Source organism: Myotis daubentonii, chromosome 4, assembly GCF_963259705.1.
Source record: "Myotis daubentonii chromosome 4, mMyoDau2.1, whole genome shotgun sequence".
Classification (NCBI taxonomy): domain Eukaryota; kingdom Metazoa; phylum Chordata; class Mammalia; order Chiroptera; family Vespertilionidae; genus Myotis; species Myotis daubentonii.
Genome location: NC_081843.1, coordinates 115,154,815 through 115,175,693, shown reverse-complemented (window position 1 = coordinate 115,175,693; position 20,879 = coordinate 115,154,815). Strand labels below are relative to the sequence as shown.

Below are 20,879 nucleotides of genomic sequence, written 5' to 3'. Positions count from 1 at the left end.
CCTTAGGATTTGCAGGAAGTATCGCAGATTTGGAAATAATGGTGCAAACACAAAAAGGCTTTTTAAACACTGTGCTTCTACATCAATTAACAAGATTGTTTTAAGATGCTGTCATCTATCTACTCTTTTGATATTTAAATTTTTATTAATTCTGACAGTAAATGAAAAGGATATTAGTTTATACACAACAGAGAAGACATTCTTAAAACTGACTGATTAGAAATGTACCATGTGCTATGCGATAAGATTCATTAATAGCAATCTAGGAAATTAGGAAATACTACGATTTTATTCTCTGAAGATTTGTTCTCTATTTGCCAACATTGTATATAGTTCGAAAATGACAAGGCCTGGCCAGGTAGCCAAGTGGTCAGAGCATGGTCTGGCTACGCCAAGGTTTCGGATTTGATCCCAGGTCAAGGCACAACCAGTGAATGCATTAATAAGTGGAACGACAAATCAATGTTTCTGTTTCTCCCTCTTCCTCTCTCTCTCTTTTTTTTTAAAAAAAATATATTTTATTGATTTTTTACAGAGAGGAAGGGAGAGAGATAGAGAGCCAGAAACATCAATGAGAGAGAAATATCGATCAGCTGCCTCCTGCACATCCCCCACTGGGGAAATGCCCGCAACCCAGGTACATGCCCTTGACCGGAATCGAACCTGGGACCTTTCAGTCCGCAGGCCGACGCTCTATCCACTGAGCCAAACCGGTTTCGGCTCCTCTCTCTCTTGATGTTTCTGTTTCTTTTTCTCTCAAACAAATTTGAAAAAAGAAATGCAAAAATCAAATGAAAGAATCGTTTCTTTCCACTGGAAATGCGAGGCAGACTGCTCCCCATTACATTTTATGCCTAAAAAGGATAAGGTACCTGTTATCAATACATAATTGATACTCAAAATAAAACATCTTTTTCTTTGTACTTATAAGGGTACTGACATCTATGAAATACTATAAAAATTCCCTTAATTTCTTATGTTCTACATATTAAATTTTGCCTGTTAAATGTAATAATAATAAAAAAAAGTAAACTTTTTATTTGGTAGCATGGCCTCTGAACTATCTGAGAATAACAGTTAAAATAATAAACAGCATATATGTAAGACGGAAGAAATGAAACGTGACTTGGTCACAGTACAAATAAGAAAGGTCTGGGTTTTGGCTCCCCATGAGCTCCACCTAAGGAAGAAGCAGGAGAACATAAGCTTTAAGCCGCCTTCCTCGGACTGCTGGATGAGCAGGGATGGAGGTCATAATCCCCAGCAGGCCCTGCCACACATCTGTAGTATCACAAGAAATCCTGGCAACAACAGTGTAAAAGGGATTCAGTTCAACTGCAAGATAATGACGATGATGAATTAACTAGGATCCATGTGATGTGAATCAAAGCCCTGGGGATGTTTAAACCGAAAAAGAAGACTTGGGAGAATGATTCTCAAACATTTTGGTCTCAGAACTCCTTTACCCTCTTAAAAATTACTGGGTGGTAGGCATACAATGCAATATACAGATGATGAACATAGAATTGTACACATGAAACCTATATAATCTTATCAACCAATGACACCCCAATACATTTAATTTAAAAATATATGAAATAAAAATTATTAGGCCCATAGAGGTTTTGTTTATATAAATATATCTGCAGATATTTGCCATAAGAAATTTAAATGGAGAAAAACTTAAATGTATACTTAGTTTAAAATGATAATAAACCAATTATATATTAATAGAACATTATTATAAAAACTAGAGGCCCAGTGCACGAAATTCGAGCACTTGGGGGGAGGGGATCTCTCAGCCCAGCCTGTGCCCTCTCGCAGTCGAACATCCCTCTTGCAGTCCAAGACCCCTTGCTCCTTACCACCCACCTGATAGCTGCTCTTTACCACTTGGCTTGCTGCTCCTTAGTGCGGCGGCAGAGGCGAGAGAGGCTCCCACCACCGCCGCTGCGCTCGCCAGGCATGAGCCCGGCTTCTGGCTGAGCGGTTGCTACCCTTGTGGGAGTGCACTGACCACCAAGGGGCAATTCCTGCATTGAGCATCTGCCCCCTGGTGGTCAGTGTGCGTCATAGTTATCGGTCATTCCGCCATTCGGTCGATTTGCATATTAGCCTTTTATTATATAGGATAATATTATTATGTGTATTTTCAAAAGCTAAAGAATTTAGTGAGAAGAGGGACAACTGATAGGCATTTTTGAAAATCTCTAATGAATAGCTTAACACAAGACTGGTTAATTCTAACATCTGTTCTTGTGTTCAAACTGTTGTACTAAGCTATCTTGGTTGAACTATATGAAGAAAATTTATCCTAAAAAAGACATGTAATTAGAAAATGGAGCAATATTTTAATAGCCTTAATATTGTCATCCTCACATTAAAAGCATTGTTCTATCTTGCACTGTAAAGTTTTACCCATGCATGATTTTATAACATCATACATTGCTCATCTGAAAAACACTGGTTCACAGGAGGTATGCCCATCTTCCTAATGTTAGCACATTTCACTACCTAATCTCCTAAATCACATTCCTGAACCTCACCACCAGTACCATCACAACAGTCTTTATTGGGAAGCTGTCAGGCTCAATCAGATTAGTGGCAGAATCAAGTTCAAAAATTCTCATTTTTACTTGGAAGCTTGAAGTTTATCATGGGTAACGCTTCCTTGAAGCAGCAGGTTTATTTTCTAGAATTTTCTGCCATGTGCTGAAGACTGGAAAACCATACTGTGTCACCTGTTATTGTTTTTGCAATTAGAGGTGCTCCAAGAAGAAAGTGGCCAGCTTCAATGTGCAACAGCAACGCAGCAACACAAGCAGTTATCCTTAGACCCCAGTGATACCTGGGGACATGCAGCGGACGTGTCTTATGCACAATACTTCTTGTTTTGCCACACGGGAAATACAAAGACGAGTATGTGGGGTGGAGATTTTTAAACATTAATCATTTTTACTGCTTCATCAAGAATGTTAAGTGAAACGGACTTTAAAAAGCCTTTGTCTGATTAGGAAAATAGTCTGACTTTGTTGACCTCCTGCAAGGGCTCTGGGCTCCCACCCGGACCACACTGCGAACCGCTGTCCTAAGGAAAGCTTGCATCGCCCCTCGGGCTCCCAGCCCTCACCCCCCAGCAAATTCAGCTTTCATCGAGTTTATTACTTGTTAGAGTCCCACATAAGATTTCTCTTGAATAAAAGGTTGAAAATATTTTAAATGAAAAATAGATTCAATAATGTAACTAGGTAACATCTAAAGTTATCCTCCGGTTTGAAAATAAACACTAAAACTAACCTCCAATTAAGTTTAGTCCACATGCTTAAGACCTAGTCCACATGCTTAATAGGCACCACCTGTATTAATTTTTAAACTACATCACATAAGCTATCCAATAGAAATCATGAGAATGGCTAATTCCCTTACCACACAATTAAGATTCTAGTTTCTGTCCAATTTCAGGTACAAATATAACTAACTAAAGGCCCAGTGCACGAAATTTGTGAAGTCAGGGGTGGGGGGAGTCCCTCAGCCCAACCTGCGCCCTCTCGCCACTGTGAGCCTGGCTCAGGGCTTCTGGCTGAGCAGCGCTCCCCCTGTGGGAGTGCACTGACCACCAGGGGGCAGCTCCTGCATTGAGGGTCTGCCCCCTGGTAGTCAGCGTGCGTCACAGCAACCGGTCGTTGGGCCGTTCAATTGATTTGCATATTAGCCTTTTATTATATAGGATGTTGAGTGGTTAAGAAAAATGGTATCCTAAGTTAATAAATTGGTTTATAGTATAGAATAATAACATTAAAATGCGGTTTCTACATCTTCTTTTACGTCACCTTTTGAAATATTTTCATCATTAATACTGATATATATTTTTAGGATCTTTTTTTCAAAATGCAAATCTAATCAATTCCACTTGCTCAACATTGCTGTAAGTCCATCCATCCCCCGGTCCTGTCATTATGCTACTCACTGAAGCCTTCATCTGATCGTATGTAGGAGCAAAAAACGCAGAAACCCTTGTTAGCACTACGTTACCTGTAAGATTATTTAATACTTTTGTTTTAATATAAACTTAAATGAATGGCTAAGGGTTTCAGCTATCCATATTAAATATGACCTCAATAACTATGAATAATTACACATAAGACCTCAATTGACTTTAGCTGGCATATCAAACCTATATTTTGACTAGCACACACTTCAAGAAAGACATAACAAAGCTGGAGAAAATCTATACAGGGCAACAAAATTCATTAAAAGTATGCGACTGATTTGTGAGACAATGAAAAACATAACACTCAGAGCAGTCCACAGCTCCTGGTGTGCTTCACAGCACCTTGTCTAAGCAACAGCGGGGTGTCTGTTCTGACTTATGCATCCAAACTAGAGAGAACAGAACTTAGAAGCATCACTCGTAAACTCTGAAAATTTTACAGAGAGTAAACCCCATGTACCGGACAAGAAGGCAATCCCTTGGGGCTTAGAAGAGATGCAAAGAGGATCCTCACTCATTAATGAACACATGGCCCGGTGAGGCCTCCAACTCGTCCATTCCTGCCTCAATTCTTCTACACCTGAGGAAGCGGCCCCGGTGGTGAACATGGGACGCATAAGCACATGGCACTGAATGAAAAGCTGGGGGACTGGTACCAGCAGCTGGGCAGACTGAACTGGAATCTAAATGCCCTGAAGCAGAAAGGGAACAGCAAGTCACAGGCACAGAGCAAAGGGGACAGAGAGTGGGACCAGGTAAACCTAGAGAGGGCGACCTCAGAGACCGTGTCAGGGTTTTCATGTTTACTCTTCTTAGGTCAATAAGAAGCACCAGAAGATTTTCCAGAAGAGGATGACACAACCAGCATTTTAAAAAAACTATTTTGGTTATCCTTTGGTTTTAAAGTTCAAATCAGCCAGCCTTAAACCTAAGATATTTAGGGATTTCCTTACTGTTTCCTTATCTATTTATTTTCCTATTTAGATCTTCAATGGTGCAAATAGAAACTTAAGTGTGACCGATTATTTAAATTATGCTCACAGGCTCAAAATTGAGCAATAAAAGAATATACAACGATTAGAAAGGGAGTAGTTAAGAAACACACCCATATATTTGATAATGGTAAGCCAGATAAAAATGAAAATACGACTACACATTTTTACTGGAAGTCTTACGACATTTACAAAATTTATGCTATCATATAATATAAGCATCAATGACAAGCTGCATGTAAAATGCCACCACACATTGGAAAATTTTATGTCATGGTTACCAAAATTCTTTCTGTTGTGAAGAACATTATTTATTTGTTGCTAGTTGTAATCTCTATGTGTAATGTGAAATGGGATGTATACACACAAAAACAACTGATTCCAGAAAAACTCAATATACTTAATTTTAAATAGAACTGGTACCTTACAACTTAATTAAATAGTATAACCGAGAAAATAAAAAATAATGCATGCATTATAAAAATAAAAATGTTCTAATTGCTACTTATAAACACCAAAAAATGGAAGCCTTTTGTAATTTTAATTTCTCAATATTTGTATGACTTAATATTTGTGTATCATGCTTAACATAAATTATCTTTATCATTTTGTGACAAATATTTCTTAAAGTAAATTTACATACAATTTGGACAGTCAAATTCACATCACTTCCCACAAAACACCCCTCTTAAAATCTCTTGTACAAGAATAACCCTAAAGGCAGAATCCTAGCAGCGTATATAAAAAATTCTTACCAATTTTTCATCAACTGTTATGAGTTGCGAGTCTCGAGTTTGGTCCTGTGCCAACCTCCATGTGGAAGTGCTCAACGACCTGCAGTGCAAGATTTTAAATTAAAAAATGATCCACGCACAGGGACAAGAGAGGCAGACAAACATCACAGAGACAAGCTACTCTAACAACACTACCTTATAAAGAGAAATAGGAAGAGAGGAGGTCACAGGAGTCCCTTTCCTCCCCCATTAGTTCTGTCTGCTGAGCGACGACCTATGAATCAGGAGGTCACGGTTTGATTCCTGGTCAGGGCACAGGCCCGGTTTGTGGGCTCCATCCCCAATGTGGGGCATTCAGAAGGCAGCCGATCAATGATTCTCTCTCATCACTGATGTTTCTATCTCTCTCTCCCTCTCCTTTCCTCTCTGACATCAATAAAAATATATTTTTTAAAAAGTATATGTACTTTATAGATCTTTCATAATTTTAAATTAATGTCCAATTAATCATAAAATAAAGCTATTATATCATTTTCTATAAACAGACAGCTATTATAAACAAAGACACAGACAAAATATTCTCATATTTCAATCAGACTATATTTAAAAGGTAACACAATAAAAGGTGAAAAATGTTTTTATTTAACATCTAGCAGAAAGAATTAAATGTCACAATTAAAAATTTTATAAGAAAAAAACCTTTTAAGATAGGTTAGATTGCAAAGAGAGCACATATAGGGATTTTTATTATTTGAAACAATATATTCATATAATTTATTTCAGGAAAAAACTACTTAAGTAAAAAAGCACACAAAACATATGAGCGTACATATATGAATTTATGTATGACAAGGGGGGGTCATTTAGGTAACTAATTTCTAAACATAAAGACAGCAATTATTTTTAAAAAATCAAATCTCAGCTGTGGGAAAACATTTTCCTCCAATTGTAGATAGTTAAAGTAGCAGCAAGGATCCAGAGTTCATTATGAACACAGCCCTGAATTTGTCATATCTACAAAATATAATCTATGGTTAAATTCAAGTTAAATGTGAATTATATAGCAAACATCTACTTGCTGGTTAGTCTGTAAAAAGCCTCATCAATGAAATGGTAGGAGTAAAGGCAATATTTTTAATAATTTAGAGTATAAAAACATTATTAAGATACAAAACCCAGAAAGTATAAAGGAAAAAAAATGACAGAAGCTACTACATAAAAACTTCCAAACCACAGGTACTGTAAATGAAGAATAAAACATAACAAGAAGAAAATATTTTCAAAACAAGAAAGTAAAGGCTCAATATCCAAAATAGATTCAAGAGCTTCTACAAATCAGTAAGTAGGGATAATTCTTAGGTTTCAAAAGAGGGAATCAAACAACAACAAAAAGCAAAGCACCCAATTAAAAATGGGAAGAATACTTGAACTGACATTTATCCAAAAACCTACAAGTAGCCAATAAATACAGAAAGATATGATCAACATTACTAAGCACTAGGGAAATGCAAATCAAAACCACAGTGAGATACTACTTCATATATTAGGATGGATATAAAAACAAGTGTTGGTGGGATATGGAGAAACTGAAAGCTTTGTATGTTACTGGTGGGAACATAAAAGCATGCAGCTGCCACGGAAAACAGTATGGCAGTTCTTTAAAAATTAAACAGATTACCATAATATCCAACAACTCCACTTCTGAGTATATACCCAAAAGAATTGAAAGCAGAACTCAAACAGATATTTGTGCACCAATTTCATTGCAGCATTATTCACAATAGCCAAAAGCAAACATTGCCAAAATGTTAGTAATCATATTTTACTGGGCAATGTATCAGAACACTAGAAAGTTAAGTGTACATGTAGGGATGACTAATCTGCAGTCACCAGTAAACAAATGGTAATTTCACTTTGCTATTTAGTTCCCATTTTTTAGAAAATCAGAAACTTTATTTGCCTCAGTAGTTTACCTCTGTCCACTATTTGTTTTGTCAGCTGGCTTGTTCACATAGCCAGGTCTCTTACAGATCCTAAGGGCTATGACTGTTATTATCAATGACCATTATTGCAGTGTACAAGCCATTTATTATATGTACTTTTCGGTCAAGTTTCCTGTAAGAAAATATGGATATCAAGAGAGCTTATTTCTAACTCTGGTTTTATTATTTACTAGTTGTGTCTCTGAGCAAATCACTTAACCTCTCTGCATCTCAATTTCACTCTTTGTAAATTTGTAAAATGAGAACTTGTTGCTCTAAAGTTTCATCTAGTGATGAGTTTGATTCTAATAAATGAAAATGAGTATAGTTCAAGTTTAATAATTCCCTATGGAAATGTTACATAATAATTTCTAAACTCATAATCTGTTTTTCTTTAAAAATCTAAGGAGTTTAAACTTTCAAAAACGTATCTACCACATTTGTTTATCCAGTCATCTGCTGATGGGCATTTGGGTTGTTTCTGCTAGAGGCACTCAGGCACAGGTTTTTGTAACTCATTTGGGCAAATCCCTAAGAACACAATTGCTGGACTGTATGTTCTAATGAACAAAACGAACTAACAAGCAAAACAGAGACAGACTCAGAGACAGAGAGCAGGCTGACAGCTGTTGGGGGGGAGGTTGGGGGGTGCAGGGATTGAGCACAAAAGAAAAAAAGAGAGAAAACTCATGGACACTGATAGCATTTTGGTGATTGCTGGGGGAGGGTGCGCAGTGGAAGGTGGGGGAGAGTATGGGCAGTGATGGCGAACCTATGACACCAGTCCCACCTCCCTTCTTTGTTAAATGGCATTTAAATATATAAAATAAATATCCAAAATATAAGTCTTTGTTTTACTATGGTTGCAAATTTCAAAAAATTTCTATATGTGATACGGCACCAGAGTTAAGTTAGGGTTTTTCAAAACGCTGACACACCGAGCTCAAAAGGTTCGCCATCACTGGTATAGATGATGTGTTGTGGAACTGTGCACCTGAAACCTGTGTAATTTTGTTAACCGATGTCACCCCAATAAATTCAATAAAAAGAAAAAAGAAAAGAAACTGACAAACTGTCTTCAAAAGTAGTTGTACATTTTGCATCCCACCAGCATGAATAAGACTTTCTGGTCAGGCCCGGCTGGTGGCCCATGGACCCAGAGGTCACCATCTAGATTCCCAGTCAGGGCACATGCCCAGATTGTGGGTTCGATCCCCGGTATGGAATGTGCAGAAGGCAGCCAATTGATGTTTCTCTCTCATCGATATTTCTACCTCTCTATCCCTTTCCCTTTCTCTATCTCTAAAAAAAATAACAATAAAAGTATATTTTTTTTAAAAGAAGACTTACTGGTCACACTTCATTCTTGCCAGTGTTTGGTGCTGTCACTATTTGGGATTTTACCCATTTTAATAGATGTGTAGTGGCATCTCAGGGTTGTTTTAATTTTCAGTTCCCTGTGGACATATGTTGAGGTACCTTTTCATATGCTTATTTGCCATCTACATATCTTCTTTGGTGAGGTGTCTGTTCAGTCCTTCTGCCTATTTTTTAATTAAGTCATTTGTTTTCTTATTGTTGAATTTAAGAGTTCTTTGTATATCGTGGCTAGATCTCTTTATCAGATATGTGATTGGCAAACATTCTCTCTGCAGGTCTTTTCACTTTCTTAAAGTGTCTTCCACTGAGGAGAAATTTATAATTTCAATGAAGTCCAACTCATCTAATTTTTTTCTTTCATGGATCGTGCATGTCGTGTTATAGCTAAAAACTCAGCAGCAAATCAAAGTCACCTACATTTTCTCTTATGTTATCTTCCAGAAGTTTGGTAGTTTTGTTTCCTACATTTAGGCCTAGGATCCATTTTGAGTTCACGTTTGTGGAGGCATGAGGCCAGTGTGTAGATTCATTTTCGGCATGTGGGTAAGTCCCAGTCCCACCTCCGCTCTCTCCTCCCCTGGATTGCCTTTGCTCCTTTCCCAAACATCATTGACTCTATTTCAGAGTCTGTTTCTGGGCTACCAATTCTGCCCACTGACCTGTGCCCCTTCACTCCCCCGACAGTGTCCTGATTACTGTGGCTCTGCACTGAATACTGAAGTTAGTGTCATTCCTCTGACTTCGTTACTCGTCTTCATTATGATATTCCATATTTGGTATCATTTGACTTTCTATATAAACTTAGAATAAGTTTCTTAGTATCTACAGAGGTTCTGACAATGGTTGCTCCTGAGCCTATAAATCAAGCTAACAGAGCTTACATCTTAAGAATATCGTGTCTTCCTATCCATATACATTCATTACTCTTCTTAGTCTTTCATCAGAGTTTTCTAGTTTTCCTCACATATGTCTTGCAAATACTGTTTTTAATACTTCAAAAAGTTGTGAAAAAATAAAAACACACACACATTTGTACTGGAAAATAGTATCTGAATAGAAATAATCACTGTCTCCAAGTTTCAACACTATTCTCCCCTTGAAGCAAATTAACCTTATCAATTAAGAATGGCAATATTCTCCTATCATTATAGCAGTTGAAAGCATGGCTCCAAAATTGTTTATACTCCTCCGTCCGATCAAGAGCTAGAGTTCTGTGTTCCTGGTTCCTAAAGTCTGACCTCTGGGACTGCTCAATCAATACAGTACAAACATGGGCTGATGCGTGTTTCCAGGCTCAGGCCTTAACAAACCTGGCAGTTTCCACTTCCTCTCTCTCGTAACACTGTTTCCTGGGATATCCTCCTCCTAAACCAGCCACTCTAGCAGGAGGATGTCCACACTGGCCACGGAGAGACCTCTGCCGAGGAATCAGCAGCACACCCCCTGGCCGGCTGTGAGTGAACTGGGGGTCACTAGCCCAGGCTAAGCCGTCCAGGGACACCATGTGGGGCAGAGATAAGCTTCCCTGCCAAACCCTGCCCAAGTGGCCAATGTGTGAGCAAAACAAATGGTTGCTGTTGTTTTCAGGTGAGTATTGGTGTAGTTCGTGTTGAACGATAGATAGCAAAAACATCCCTATAAATATATGAATATGGCTTTAAAAATATTAAAACTGAACCAGTAACTTCAAAGGACCAGAAATGACCTGCTGGACTTCTAGACAGAGTAAAATTCTTAATCCTAAGAAATTAAGAAATCAATTAATCCTTAGCCTTTTCATTAAAGCCAATTATGTTTGCTGTCAATTGATTGCAAATTGAATGAATCCAAATTCACATTAAATCAGCATGTGTTCAGTTCCATACTAAACTGTAAGAAAATATTACTAAAAATTCTAGCCAGTGGTTCTCAACCTTGGCTGCACATTAGAATCACCTGGGAATCTTTTTAAAATCCTGATTTCTGGGCCTCATCCTCTGGAAATTCTGTTTCTGAGGCCCAGAAATCAGGATTTTAAAAAGATTCCCAGGTGATTCTAATGTGCAGCCAAGGTGAAGAACCACTGTCCTAACCGAAATAATAAAATAATAATATATACTTAGTCTCTATGTCACAATAATTACCTCAGGCTTAAAATATGTTGATACATAGGGCCCTGGCTGGGTAGCTCTCCTGATAGGGCAAGATTGTGGGTTTCATCTCTGGTTAGGGCACATGCAAGAATCAACCAATGAATGCATAAATAAGTGGAACAACAAATCTATGTTTCTCTCTTCTCCTTTGCTCTCTAAAATCAATCAACCAATAAATTAAAAAATAAATTAATTAAAAATTATTTTTAAAAAACCAAATATTTTTTTTAAATAATAGAATAAATCCCTCTCTTTCTTTCTCTCCCTACCACTCTTCCTCTCTCCCTAAAAATCAATCAATCAATTAATAAAAATTAAAAATGTTAATCTTGCCCTGACCAGTGTGGCTCAGTTGGTTGAGCACTGATCCATGCACCAAAAGGTGGAAGGTTTGATTCCCAATCAGAGAACATGCCCAGGTTGCAGACTCGATCCCTGGTAAGCGGCATGCAGGAGGCAGCCAATCGATGTTTCTCTCTCATCAATGTTTCTCTTTCCCTCTCCCGTCCTCTCTCTCTCTCAAATCAATTAAGAAATGTATTTAAAAAAATTTTTTGATTTCTGGGTCAAGCATCTTCATGTTGATCTTGAAGCTTTTCAATATCTTAAAACAAGAGAGAAAATTTAAATTGTCTTCAACATATTGTACTCACTAGAGAGAAACCAGAAAGAACTAACTGTTAATGGAAAACTAAAGAGGAGAGATCAAGGATCTAGTTTAATGTTCTGGAAATAACGTGAAGTAAAGGGAAAGAAAGAGACCCTACAATTACTTTAGTTAAGTTCAATGGAAATAACTGAAGATACTTTATTCACAAATAAGTTCTTTGATTCTCACTCATTTATCACAATAATTTCTAATCTTCATGCACAGCACTTAATAACTTTAAGTGTCCAACTGGCCAAGTCAGTAAAAAGCAAAAATCTCCTGCTCAGAGATGTCTTTCTCCCCATTCTTCCGAGCCAGGTGGAACTTGCAGCAGGACTAATAGCAACTGTGCCTCTGGACACAACCCAAGCCAAAAACGTAAACTAATCCTTTGAGAGTCATCCAACAGACGAAGGAAAAATTTGTGCAAGAGGATAAGGGTAATTATGCTCACATACCAGGCTTTGAAATGATATTGAGGAGTAATAAGGAGGAGAATGTGGGCAAGGTTTCCGAGGGTGGTAACACAGAAACTGGAGGGCATGATGGAAACTATCAAGTAAAGGAGAGAAAAACACATCCAAGTTTATAGCACTAGGTTATCAAAATAAATAGAAATAAGGTGAACATAAAGGGAATGAGGAATATAAATGTTCTGGTGATGATAGTAACTATATTACAAAACACAACAAGCATATGACAAGTTCACACTTACTAACAGCTAAATTATTGAGCGATCCTGGTTTGGAAAGCCTTAAAGCAGTGGTTCTCAACCTTGGCTGCACATTAGAATCACCTGGAATCTTTTTAAAATCCTGACTTCTGGGCCTCGTCCTCCAGAAATTCTGTTTCTTTGTTATGGGATGGGGCCACAACATTAGGTCAGATTCTATAGATCTGTACATCTACACTAATGAAGAGAAAGATGCAAACTGACCATACCTTCGTGACACCCACCAGCCAATCAGGAGTGAGTATGCAAATTAACCCCGCAAAGCTGGCAGGTTAATTTGGATACATAGGCACCAAGCGGCAGGGGTGGGGCGGGACTCTTGCATTGTCACCATGGGGACGACGCAGGTGTTTCCTACCACCCCAGCTGCTCCGGGCCTCTGGGCAGCGTGGGAAGGTGGAAAGGTGGCTCTGGGCAGGAACAAAGGTGGAAAAGCGGCTCAGGAAAAAGCGAAGGCGGTGCCGGCAGCTAGGGGAAGGAAGGCCCATTCTTGCATGAATCTTCGTGCATCAGGCCTCTAGTTAGTATATAATAAAATTCCAGTTTCAAATCAGTGGTGAAAGGCTAGACTATTCAAGAAATAATACTGAGACAAATGGCTATTCTTTTGTGGAAGAAAAATGTCTGAACCTCAAAAAATATTTACATCAGATACCAAAGAATTCTACATGGATGGATAGATGCACAAACACAATGTGTTGTGTGTGTCAATTACTGAAATAAAATATAAGAATTTTTTATAAATTTTAGGATGAAAAGTTTTCCTAATAAGAAATGATACCCACAAAATGAAAAAGAAAAATAACTTCTGAACAAAAGGCACTATAACTAAATAAGGAAATATGAGAGGTAATAAGTATAACACGCATAGCAGATAAAAGACTAATATCCAGAGTATATAAAGAATTCTTAGAAACCAAGACAGAAATCACCCAAAAAAGGGAGAACAGCATATATAAACATGGCAGATATTAATACCAATTACATCAATAATCACTTTAAATGACAATGGTCTAAATAAATTAACTGAAAGAGAATGTATCAAAGTGGATTTAAAAAAAATCTGGACGTAACTATATGTTGCCCAAAAGAATTCCATTTTAAATATAAAGACACAGATATATTAAAAGTAAAGAGAGAGAGAGAGAGAGAGAGAGAGAGAGACCATGCTAATAGTAATCAAATCTTACTGCAGTAGTTATATCATTCTCAAAGTGAGCTTCAAACCAACAAAAAAATTACTAGGAATAAAGAGCAGCATTACATCAAGATAAAGGGTCAATTTTCCAAGAAGACATTAACAATCCTTGAGGTTCACAAGCCAAACAAGAGAATGTTAAAATATGTGAGTCAAAAACTGAAAAAACTCTGTGCGAGGAGAAACAAACGAATCCATCACTGGAGCTGGAGACGGCACCCTCTTCTGACAGCCACCGACAGCCAGCAGGCAGAGCATCAGTAAGGACAGAGCTGCACTGAACAGCCCATCAATTAGCTGGATTTAACTGACATTTATGGAATACTTCATCCAACAACAGCAGAAGACATGTTCTTCTCAAGCTCACATGGAACATTTACCAAGATAGGCCACATTCTGGGCTATGAAATGCATCTTAACAAATTAAAAGAATAGAAATCAAACAATGCATGCTCCCAATCAACAGCGGAATTCAGCTAGAAATCAGTAACAGAAAACTGGAAGATTCCCAGTTACTTGGAGATTAAAAAACACGCTTCTAAATAACTTATGAGTCAAAGAGCCTCAAGAGAAATTTAAAAATATTTTGAACTAAATGGAAATAAATATACAACCTTTAAAAAATATGTGAGATACAGCAAATGTAGCATTTGGAAATTTATGGCATTAAATGCATGTGTTAGAAAAGTCCAAATTAATAACCTAAGTTTCCATCATGGGAAACCACAGAAAAGAGAGCAATATAAACCTAAGGCAACCAAGAAAAAATGAAAATTACAGCACACACGTGCATGCACACACACACAGTAATTCTGCACACGCACATATAAAGCACCTAGACTGGTCAAGTTCATGGAGACAGAAAGTAGAATGCTGGGTGGACAGGATAACAGAGATCTATTATGTAACAGATACTGAGGTTCAATTTTGGAAGATGAAAAAAAGCGCTGAAAATATATAGTGGTAATGGTTGCACAACAATATGAACACACTTAATGTTACTGTACTGAACTACACTTCAAAATGATTAAAATGGTAAAATTTTTATTATGTCTACCTTACCAATAAAATTAAAAACAATATGCCTTATGAAGAAACTGTTAAGCCCTGGTATACACCACCAATAAAGAGGAACACACAAAAGTTTGTCAAAAATGAAAAAGATTTATAACTTTGCTTAGAGAAAGCCTATTCATGTATGCATGTAGAAGTATTCTGTGTGTATGTGTATATCACTCTTCATAAACTTTTAGAAGACCAAATTGAAGGTGTTAAACTTCAATATGATTATTTGTACTCATGTAGCATATTTTCCCAAATTATACACTTTTTAAGAGCTTCTAGTGCATGTGTATGTAATACAAAATAGGTGATATTTTGTTATCTATTTTAATACCAATTATAAGATTGTTGCATTTGCACCATTATTCAACACGTTTTACACAAAAATAGTTGAGAATTTTCACTGATAGATTTATGTTATAAATAAGCACAAAGAGCAAACCATTAATCCTATTTAATAAAAGAGTAATATGCAAATTGACCGTCACTCCAACACACAAGATGGCCGCCCTCGTGTGCTAAAAGATGGCCACCACAAGATGGCTGGCAGGGGAGGGCAGTTGTGGGCGATCAGGCTGGCAGGGGAGGGCAGTTGGGGACGACCAGGCCGGCAGGGGAGTGGTTAGGGGGTGATCAGGCCGGCAGGGGAGTGGTTAGGGAGTGATCAGGCTGGCAGGGGAGTGGTTAGGGGAAATCGGGCCGGCAGGGGAGTGGTTAGGGGACGATCGGGCTGGCAGGGGAGTGATTAGGGGGCGATCAGGCTGGCAGGCAGAAGTGGTTGGGAGCCAGCAGTCCTGGATTGTGAGAGGGATGTCCGACTGCCTGTTTAGGCCCGATCCCCGTGGGCAGTCGGACATCCCTCGAGGGGGTCCCAGATTGGAGAGGGTGCAGGCTGGGCTGAGAGACACACCCCCTGCAGCCCCCTCCATCCCAGAAACAGTGGTTAGCCTGGGCCCCAAGTGAGGCAAATGGAAGGGCAGAGCTCCCAGAAAGGGGCTGCACATAAACAAGAAATAGAGTTTTGTTGTTTTTGCCACAGGTATTTTGGGGTTTCTATACTGACTGATGTAGCTTCTTATCCATGTACTTTTTCCCTGGGGAGTGTCGATGTCTGTTTCACACTGACCATGTGAGATTGGGAGTATGATAGATGGAGAGTTTATACTTTCAAGTGAATCAAGATGTCACTTTTAAAAAGCTACATTTTGGTCTTTAAGGGCAACATAATTTATTTTCTTATGCCTTCAAAGGTTAGAATGTGTCAAAATCCATTAGATAATTTGTTTCATATCAACTTAATACTACTGTTTCATCTTGGACAGCTTACCTAATTTTTTTCTAAAGGCTATGCATTTTATCTTCATTCATCTTCACTTTCAATTATCCCAACTTGTTGCTTATTTGCTTCAGTTTAGAATCTTTTGTTTTAAAACTTCTAGCTGCCATAAAAACCATTGGAATCATGTTTGTCTCATAAATATATTTAAAATGAAATAAACAATAAATTTATCACAAAAACAATGCTGAAGTTATACATGAGAGTTGGAAAGACCAGCATTCACCATCTAGCAATGTTACATCAAAGAGGAAGCCAGCTGATAGGTATTTGTTCTTCAATTTAAAAATGAGTATCTGACCACGGGCAAATGAATCTAGCACTCGGGGGCATACTGTTTTTTAAAGGCTGACGATTACATGATTAAAAATATATTTAGGAGAAAAAAATCACCAACATACATAGACTTTTTTAAACTTCATGAAACAATTTGGAAAAATGGTCACAGTAACTGCAGAGTCAGTCAGACCCAGGTTAAAATTCCAGATCTGCCCCTTAAGAGCAATGTGATCCTGAACAAATGACTTCACACACTGCACTTCAATGTCCTGTCTGCGAAAAGGCTAACAATCCCTCCCAGCACGGCTGGTGGAGCGGAGCAGCACGTTAAGTAATGGGCATGGAGGGTCCATTTCTTCCTTTCGAGGAACATGCAGGACCAGCTCGTTTAGTGGCAAGAGAGAAAAGGGAACCCTACAAAACATGAATCATAAACACTTCTTTTCCAGATTTTCTCTAAAAAAAATGTGAACAGCCACCTTTCCTGGTTCTGTCCAGTTAACCACAAAGCGCTCCCAACCCCCAACTCCCCACCCCACTCCGCTTCTGTCAGTCCCTCTTCCCTGGACCACCGAGCAGTCAGCTGAAGGCCCCTCTTCCACACGCCAGTCATTACAGCCACGCACGCCACCACTGTGCTTCACACCCTGCACTGGCTGACAGTCATTTATCTCAAAAAGAGAAAGTATTTAGGGAGCAAGTACCATATATATCATTTACTTTCAAATAGCTTAGGTAAAAAGCATATATTTATATGTGCAATTTGCTCATATATATCATGCATATATATGCATATATGCTCAGATACATGCATTTTGCTTATCTATTACACATATAATGCATAAAGGCAAAATGAGCAAAAACCAACAAAATATTAACAATGTCAAATCTAGGTGGTGGTGGGTTTACAAATTCATTGTACTTTTTTTTCCAGGTGTAAAGATTTTAATAAGAAGTTGTAAAATTAAAAGCAAACTGAAAAATATGATGATTAATATGTTTCATTTGTAGAAAATGAAAAAGAATAAGAATGTATTTGCTTGAACATACATAGACAAACTCCAAGTGTAAGAAACTAGTAACAGTGACTTCTTGCGGGGTGGGGAGAGCAGTGGTAAATGAGCAGATGGGTCAAGATGAGAGGAAGATCTGTGCATATAATTTATATACATAAGACTCTATGGCTGTATTATTTATTCAAAATATTACACTGAAAAGTAACACTGACCATATTTTTACTCACTGCATATAGTTACTATGAGGATTAAATGAGACAACATATAAGAACTTTAGTAAGTACTTGGCACTTGGTCAAGGCTCAATAAATGTCAGCTAGTCCAGCTGCTGAAGTAAGAAAAGAAAATCTTCAGTATCAGTGGCACCATCTAATGCATACAAGTTAATTTCATCCACACTCCTGGGACGTTAGTTGCCCTTTCCAGAAGAGGTGACTTACGAACATGAATTTCAAATACCACTATCAAAATTCGTATCGTAAGATTTTTTTTATTGGCATAAATCAAGATAAAGTATTTTTCCTCGATAGAATGAGTGGTATCTGAAAAACGGCATGAGCACCACTGAACAAGGTTACAACCCAGCAAGCTCAGCTGCTGGCCTTTCAGAACAGAGCCCAAGGTCTAAGCTCCTCTCGGGCCTACGATCTCCACCGCATGGAAGACAGTGTTGCCCGGCTTGACCAGTCCCGCCCTCTGCCTACTGCTATTGTTCACCATTAATGAAACAATATTCTCATCATAGGGCCTGTGAGCCACCTGGTCATGGAGGCCCCTGCTAACGGACCTGACCACAGACCATTTGTGTATCAAAATTTATCACCTACCTTTATAGTTTACCAAGGTATCACCTCATGGAGCTACTGAGATTAAATGAGATATAAATGATGAGCTACTAGCACTGCTCCTGATATATTCCAGGTAAAATTATTACCAATCATTATCATTTTTGAGAAAGTAATATTGTTAAACTAAAAATTAGATTCCACTGAGATGTTTTAAGTGTTTATTAGTTTAACCCAGAAATTGATCCCAATTCCAAGATACAGATTCAACTACAAAAAAAGTTCAAATTAAAAATAACTAAACAATAATTCGTTTCCCTAAATAGCTACAGTAGATGTTTGTTACCTATGGCCTACTTTAGAGCAATTATTTTTTGAAATAAGACATAAACCAAGGAAAGATTTAGTAATAAATCTAGTTAGCAAAGCAGTGTCCCTTTGAAATACAATGTTTTAAAAAAATATTTCATGTCTATAAACTGGAGACCTATTAATTTCTTTAAATAATATTTTTAAATTTTTGTTTAAATTAAGTAAAATTCATAAAGAATTTAAAAAATAAGTATAAAATACAATCTAGACTTTAAAAGCTCATAAATGTAACAAAACAAAATATATACAGACAAGGGCACAAAAGGCCACATAAATGCAAAGACACACAAACAACACTTCACAGTAGTTTAGCTGAATGAGGAAAATAGCTTGCTTGTTAATTAATAGTTTTACAGGCCTCATACCACTTAAGAAAAACTTAATATTTATCCAAATACAGTCATAAAACTGTCGACTACTCGACCTGAACACAGTAATTAAAGCTCCCACTTACTTAACTAAAACACCTAATTTTACAACTTTTAAGTATTGTCAGCATTATTATGCAATTTGACTTCAATCACAAAACTAATACAAGACAATGAGACATGAAACTAGTACTTTTTCCATTGACTTTCCAAAAAAATTTCACCTTTTAAAAATATATTCACCTAAAGATTTTTTAGAAATTAAAGTATAATTGATACATAACAGTATATTAATGTCAAGTGTAGATAAGGATGCCACATTTGTAACTATTGTGAAAATAGCACCACAGTAAGTCTAGCTGCCATCTGTCACCATACAGTTACAATTTTTTTCTTGTAATAAGAACTTTTAAGAACTACTTACTCTCTTAGCAATATGCAATACATAATTACTATGTTGTACCTAAAAAAAATGTTTTCTTCTTAAGATATTTTGTCTATGCTGATGAATAATCCAGTCAATAAAATACTCTTTGAAGAGAAGTTTGAAAGACCTGGAAGAGTTAATACTTATTGACTACAAAACAGTGTACTCAGCTGATCATATATATTTGAGAATGTATACCAAGATTCTAATTCCTAGCCCCAACTCATCAAACATCTATTAAAACATCTACTACATCTTCTGCACAATGCTACACCCAGGAGCTGGCTTTGAAGATTTTACTAGGGGAAAGCAAACATACAAGCAATAATTCCAATGTCACTGCCTTGAATGCTGATGGTAATTTCTATGATAAAGATGCATACCAGGTGCTTTGCTATGCAAGGAGGAGCAACTGTGCCCTGGGGGGTTGAGGGGTGTGCATGTGGCAGGACTGTCAGGGAAAACTTCCCTAATGTTGCCTGTGCTGCCCAGTTACTTTGTTTTCACTGAGCATCCAATATTACAGGATTGAGAAAGGAATTTATAAAACATTTGCATATTAAGTCACACATTTAGTGCCTCTTATGTGTGGTACAGTCTTGACAAACATGTTCATAGCTTATTTTTAAATTAGGTATAATACCACAAAACCAGTAATTTAGATTTTGGTTGAAAAGTCATGAATTTTTTATTTCTTTCTTTATTTTTAAAAGCTTATTTTTCGACCAATCCTTATTTTGCCTCTTCCCAACTCCCTCCCAGTAAATTAAACAAAATAGTAAAATTTAACAATATCTACAATATTCCAAATGCCTTAAATCTTAATAGATTCCATTTTGTATTTGCTTTTATCTCTAATAGACATAAATAAAACAGAACAAATTTAACTAATTAAGTAAAATCATTTCATTTGTTTAATATGGACTATAACAGCAGAATGTTCATCCTCAGTCTCAAAAGTCAGAGTTTATTCTGTATATCAAGCACTCTGCCATTCCATATCTGTAGTATATAGCTACACAGCTATTTATCACAGAGAAAACAATTACTTGACTCCTGGTAATTATTTAAATTTGCAATACATTTCCATCTCTCCCACTGTTTTTTTTTTATGAAAAACATTAAATTCTAGTAAAATCCCAGATCACCCAAAAAGCTTTGACAGTATTCCACTTACACATTTTAATAAATACTGCCTTAAGATAAAGTCACCAATACTATTACTCAACATAAGGAAGAAGCGGGCACATCATAAAACTAAAAGTCATCACTTTTCAGTGATCTGGAACATCACTGTGCACAACAGCTGCCTTTAAAACCCACGTAGCAGATAATAAGGAAAGCCAGTATCTCAAATGCTATCCTGCTTAAGATGCTATAAAATATTTTTTAAATTTCTATATTATTTCATAATCAAATGTGTGCACAGATGTTTCCTGCTAA

General features: G+C 37.2%; 1 protein-coding gene across 1 annotated transcript in view; it reads right to left on the bottom strand.

Moving 5' to 3' along the window:
* NDUFS4 (NADH:ubiquinone oxidoreductase subunit S4) overlaps nucleotides 1-20,879 on the bottom strand; it is a 61,769-nt gene that overhangs the window by 28,650 nt on the left and 12,240 nt on the right. Inside the window, exon 2 of the mRNA XM_059695015.1 lies at nucleotides 5,739-5,817. Within this exon, the coding sequence (XP_059550998.1) occupies nucleotides 5,739-5,817 (79 nt within the window). The remainder of the gene's footprint in view (nucleotides 1-5,738; nucleotides 5,818-20,879) is intronic.